Raw genomic sequence first — 6,000 nt, 5'->3', positions numbered from 1 at the left:
TTATTGCCATGATTTTAAACTTTAATCAACCCTCGCTTATTCATATATTGCATCCAGGAAAATGAACACTTATCATTGTGAAAGGTCTCACGTGGCAAAGTCATCCCACACGGGATCCCAGTCACGAACCTTTTGTGAATCATCGGGAAAGAGTGACTTCACAGAGAGCAGGGAAACGCAGCCAGAACGGCCGACACAATGGATGGGCACCCAATAATTAAAGGCAGGACAGGTGGAAGTGTTCAGCGCTCTGCCAGACGGTTGGCAGCAGGTGAAAGCAGTGGCCTCACTGCTGCTGAGCCTCGCAGGAAATCCTTATGGCGAGCTGCTGGAGATGGACGGCTCTGACTAACTGAACTTGACCTTCTGCAGGAGGGTAGAGGGGAAAAAAAAGTGAAGTGGATTCTCAGTGGGTGTTTGATTACACCAGGGCTGCAAGTTTTTCTGATTATGACTTTAACAAACAAAACCTGGGCGTGTGGAGAATGTCTGCCTAATTCAACCAAGGACGGCTCCAAAACACCATGGACTGACATCTCTGGGCAAGTCGCTCCCCCTCCCCCCATGCTTATGCGTCAGTGATGAGCATGAAACTGCACTGCCATCACTGTGAATGAATACAATCACACAGAAAACAGAGTAGTTCAGGATAATGGTTTAATAGGCTGTGGGATGTTAACAGAGGCCTGATTCCATTAAAGATGGAAAGTGAGCTTCTTTTGTCTCCACAAATGCAGAGGAATCTTTGCCGAATGGCAGGATGGATTTTTTTCATATTTTAGAACAACTGAGCCATAATGTAGTCCCACGTCAGGGCAATCGGCCCCATTCAGCGTGGAAATGAAATAATGAAATAATAAGAGCCCACAGCTGGTACTAAGACATGTCTCCCAGCTGGTACAAAAAATCAGCCAACAGCAGATTACACTTGCAGACAGTGGCATTTATTTTAAGTCAAACTGAGGCATGTCTATTTAGTAATTGTCTAAATTTAATAATAATAATAATGATGATAATTCCTTTTTTTAGTATAGCACCTTTAAAAACAAGGGTTTACTACGAGAGCAGAAAATGGCAGAAGAACAAAAACAACTGCAGCATAAAAACCCATAAGAACCTGAACAAAAACACAAGAACCAGACTAAGACCAAGAGAACCAAAACTGAGATGTAATATGATGTTATCAATTCAAGGCTGGGGAAATAATAATAAATAGAAACAAAGACACCATAAAGTGTAGAATGACATTAAACGAAGTGAAAAAAATACACTCCTTGTGTTTGGGTATATCAGGACAGTGAGTGGAGATGGATGAGGCAGCAGCATGAACCTGTTCAACTCCTGAAGCTCAAACAATCTGACTCTGTCTTCATCTCTGTCTCCTCTTCTGTCAGCTCAGTTTTTGAAATGTGTGACGCTGCTGTAAAAGCCCGCCTCACCTCCACCTCCACCTCCACATGCATGTGCCTGCTGACACGTCCGACTCGGCCGTCTGTCCTGTGTGTCTCAGTGGACAAATATTTGTCTGTGATGTCGACAGCACTGAGCCGGTGGCTTGGTGAGCTCATAGGGTCCAGTAAGTCCATGGTGAGATGCTCTTACGCTGGAGGAGGAGTGAGTAGGGATGACGAAATTACACCAGATGTTGTAGGAGAAAAAAAAGTTAAATAATTTCTGCAAATTGAAAAAAAAAGTATTTGGATATAATAAACTTACAGATGTACAGATGTGTGAGGTCAGATAAAAATGCAAATGGTAATTGAGGGAAACAGTTTTATTAGGAAGAGAAACTATGGACAGATTTTACTGATGGTTTGAATGATTGTGGACTGTGTGTGTGTGTGTGTGTGTGTGTGTGTGTGTGTGTGTGTGTGTGTGTGTGTGTGTGTGTGTGTGTGTGTGTGTGTGTGTGTGTGTGTGTGTGTGTGTGTGTGTGTGAGAGAGATACAGAGAGAGAGAGAGGGAGGGGGTCTGTGGTAGTATAGTTGCATCACGTGTGCCTGAGAGCGTGTGTGGTGTGTTTATAAGTATGACTGTAATGACTGTACGTGTGTTGTAATGCAAGAGAGAGAGAGATTCCTGTTGATCTGTTTACATGCTCAGCACACACACACACACACACACACACACACACACACACACACACACACACACACACACACACACACACACACACACGTAGTTCATGTCTTTTTTAAAGCCTGGAGGGTCCATGTGCTGGAAGGAGGAGACAGACAGAGAGCCATAGAGAGACCGAGGGAGGAGGGAGGGAGGGAGGAGTGTATCTCCAGAGAAGGGGGAGAGTTCAGTCCTGGACTCGACTCCTCAATGTGGATTTGAAAGGATCTTGTTCGCGCTCTCGTCGCGTTCACGTCTCCAAACCGCATGAAACAGCAGCGCGTCTCTGAGGAAATGACTCCGTGAAGCCGACAGTGCCGTGTCCTCCCTTCCTCCCCCCCTCTCTCTCACCCCGTCTCACCCTCCTCTCCTTCACCCTCTCCTCTCCTCTCCTCGCCTCGGACTGGAGGCATGCCGCTGGGACTCACCGAGGAGGGCTCTCCTCCTCCGTCTGCCCGCGCGTCAGTGGGAGCCTGGTGCGGCCGCGTGAAGGGAGAGGAGAGAGCGCACGAGAGCCGAGGAGAAGAAGAGGAGCGCGCGGCGGCGGAGGAGGAGGAAGAGGAAGATTAGTGAAGAGGAAAAAAAGCCAAAAGGGAGACACGAAGCCCATAATAGCACAAACAATGAGTTTACCGACTAACTGTGTGTATCCGGCGCCCCCGGTCCAGGACCGTTACTTCACCGTGCGGAACGGGAACATCTGCGGGTCCCCGTGCGCCGTCAACCGGCCCATCGACATCGTGCAGAAACGCAGGCGGTAGGCCAGATGTGGTTTCAGTCCAGATGTTGTTGTTGCACAACTTTAAACACACAGCTGTACTTTTTTTTTTTGTTTAGAACAAAGTTTCACGTTTCTTCGTTTGGCAAACACTCATCATAGAAAATCACGTTGCAGTAACATAATATTTAAGTTAAATTAAAGCTCATGGCAGTGAATTATACTGTATCAATCATCACTGATATTCAATACCTCAGTAGCAAATTATGCCAATCTGAATTTATAATATTACTGTATATAGGCAACATATTAAAAAGAGGCAGAGACTCCTCTTCTTCTTTTCAGGCCTTTTTTCCTAGCCTACAATTTATCCTACCTTTATCTCAGTTTGCAGTTTATGAATTACATTCACTTTTGATTATGAAGTGTATCAGTTCTACCAACTCAAAATCTGCACATCACTGCTTTCATTGTTACAGTGTTTTTGGTTTCCTGATAACAGTATCTTTTACACTGTTAGTACAGTTTTGTGGCAGCTTAGGGCTTACACTGGACCTTTGTTCAATTAACCAATGAATCATGAATATTTGAATGACATAGGCTACACAGCACTGAAACGTTCCTGTTGTGGTCGTCCTTCATGGTGCGGTTGGAGAAAACTGTGTAAAAGTTGGTATTTTTAGCTCATAGATTTGTATAATATTACTACTGAGACTCAAAGTGCTTCAATGTTGCTTGATATTGAATATTTACTGCGGCCTTGTGTCTCTGTGTATCTCCTCATGATAGTCTTATCGTCCCCAGTGAACTCACAGTACAGTACATAGGCCTTATTTGATGATATTTTCCTCTAATCTATATTTGCCACTCAGTCGTGAGGCTTGTTTGGTACTGTTACCATATGTTTGTAATATTTTATGACATAGTACTCTGATGAGCATGCAGAGATAGTTTACACCACTAAATCTGAGGGATTTCATCCAGACTGATTGAGGTCATTTTTTGAGGAGGGAGACTGACACACACACATCCAGGTGAAAGAAGGTCAAGAGTTTCAGTCTCTAACTCTCAAGATCTAAATCAGTGTAATCCAGGATGTCAACATAACATCCACAGTCGGCGTGCTCCATCTGCCAAGTTCCTTCAGAAGAAACGATGCCGTCAGACATGTGGAGCTGAGTTCAGACTGAAATAATGACTCAGTTTGGGATTTTAAGTGCTGTTTTATTAGTTTAACGGTGAGTCAGACAAACTGGTGCGTTTCTAGAGGAAGATCTGAATCAGTTTTGTCTGAATCTGAGTGTGTTTATACAACCTAAATTGCAGCAAAACACATTTAAATATTTATTCTCCCTCTACTCCTGTGAATGCACACAGACCAGCCTACGCTCGCTTCACCTGTTTCTTGTCGGAGAGACTGAAAATGACAGAAATTCAGTCCACATTTTTAAATATATCCTCTTGTGTTTTTGAAGGATTGCTTGAGGGTGACTGTGATAAGGGTGAGCCTCAGTGCCAAGTGGATGCCACTGAGAAAAATAAAGGGGGGAGGGATAAGCTGTTATTTATGGGAATGTAATTAGAGTTGTAGACGCAGAAACCTTGTTCTTTTAAAGGATTTTTCTTTTTTTTTTAAACTAACTAAATGAATAATTATTGTAATTTTACTTAATCATTAAGAACATTCAGTTCTGTTAAGCCCACTATTTTCCATTAAGTTTACTGAGTCTCACGTAACTACACACAACTCACACACACGTTTTGTTTCTCAGCAGATGAGTGTACCTGACAGTAGCTGCTGCCTGCAGAGTCACAGAGGCTTGAGAATGACTAATTTTTGCAGGCGGCGTTTCAGAAAGTCATGACGACATCAGCTTTGTTGGGTGGGGTGAGGGGTGAAGGGGGGGGGATCAAAGTGCCTTTATAATGTCAACCCACCAATAAAAAGCCTTCAAAGGGAGATTGCTAATGAACGCCGAGTCCAGACGTATTTATAGGACTGATGGATCAACCACATGTGTGGAATAGCACAGCCAGAAAAGCAGCGGAGAAAAGTAGAGAGTGCACTGTAATCGTCCAGATCCCTGTGTAACCCCGCACCCTGTGTAGTTTCCATTAATTCCAAGATGGAAACATACCGCTGCCATCGTCATCGATTTACCTCATGAGGTTAGAGGTTTTACAGTTAGTTTTGGCAAAGAGGCATTCGTGTGCATCTGCATAGATATTTAACTTCTCCTTTCAGTTTGTGTGCCATGGGTTGTCATACTGGATCTCCCATATCCTGTAAGTGTCTTGTTGTGTTATGTCTTGTCAGTGTAGGGTTGATTAACGAGAAGATATGTGTCGTGACGCGCAGAAGTGAAAGTGTCAGACAAGTGAGGACAATGTTCAGGCTAGAAACTGTCAAATTAGTCAACAATGTCCATTTTCAAAGTCTTTCTTCATCCGACTAACAGTTCAAAACCCACAAATATTAAGATTATGATCATTTAAATGTTATAAATGGAGCAAATATTCACCATTCAAAAGATATCACCAGAGCTGCACAGAAGAGAATCAGCAGCTGTAATATAATCAATTAATCATCATTTTTTTAAATGAAAAACTACCAAATATTTCCCCCCACTTCAGATTTTAAAATGCAAGATTTGCTGTTTTTCTTGGTTTTACATCTTTATAAACTGAATATATTTGGGTTTGGGGATGGTTGGACAATCTCCTAGAAATGTTTTCATTGTTTTGTTTTTTATTTAAATTAATTAATTGAGAATTTCCACAGATTGAACTATGATGAAAATATTTTGTTAGCTGCAGCTTTTGGATGGAATCAGGTTTTGATAAATGACCTCATCAGTTATTTGATTATCAGGATTGTTGCCAATTAATTCTCTTCCTGTTAAAACTACTGTAATAAATTGATAGATCAATTGTTTAGAGCTGTGAGATGAGCTGTTTGGTGACATTATTAGATTTTTAGTATCCTGACAAGTCTATTTATTACACAGGTTGTCAGTTCCTTGATTTAAACGGATACGTACTGTGATAGAGGATTTTATCCACCTCAGCCTCCACTAACTCCACACATACTTGTCCTGTCCAGCGCTGTCTGTCGCTCTCTTGTCGTGAGCCGACCTTTGTCCTCAGCAGTGATGATGATGAGG

General features: G+C 42.6%; 1 protein-coding gene and 1 long non-coding RNA gene across 3 annotated transcripts in view; one reads left to right on the top strand and one right to left on the bottom strand.

Moving 5' to 3' along the window:
• Positions 1 to 240: 240 nt before the first annotated feature.
• On the bottom strand, positions 241 to 3,419 carry LOC310984836. Its single transcript, XR_014595325.1, has 3 exons — positions 2,752 to 3,419; positions 471 to 607; positions 241 to 366 (listed from the first exon to the last, which is right to left on the bottom strand). It is a non-coding gene; the product is annotated as an uncharacterized lncRNA (long non-coding RNA).
• LOC310984822 (3',5'-cyclic-AMP phosphodiesterase 4C-like) overlaps positions 2,230 to 6,000 on the top strand; it is a 33,660-nt gene continuing 29,889 nt past the window's right edge. For both annotated transcript variants that reach the window (XM_083970148.1, XM_083970147.1), the window contains exon 1: positions 2,230 to 2,875. In XM_083970148.1, coding sequence (XP_083826274.1) covers positions 2,742 to 2,875 — 134 coding nt within the window. In that variant the 5' untranslated portion in view covers positions 2,230 to 2,741. The remainder of the gene's footprint in view (positions 2,876 to 6,000) is intronic.

This window comes from Trachurus trachurus (assembly GCF_905171665.1).
Source record: "Trachurus trachurus genome assembly, chromosome: 4".
NCBI classification, from domain to species: domain Eukaryota; kingdom Metazoa; phylum Chordata; class Actinopteri; order Carangiformes; family Carangidae; genus Trachurus; species Trachurus trachurus.
Note: the sequence above shows the minus strand (reverse complement) of the source record. Positions and strands in the feature narration are given on the sequence as shown.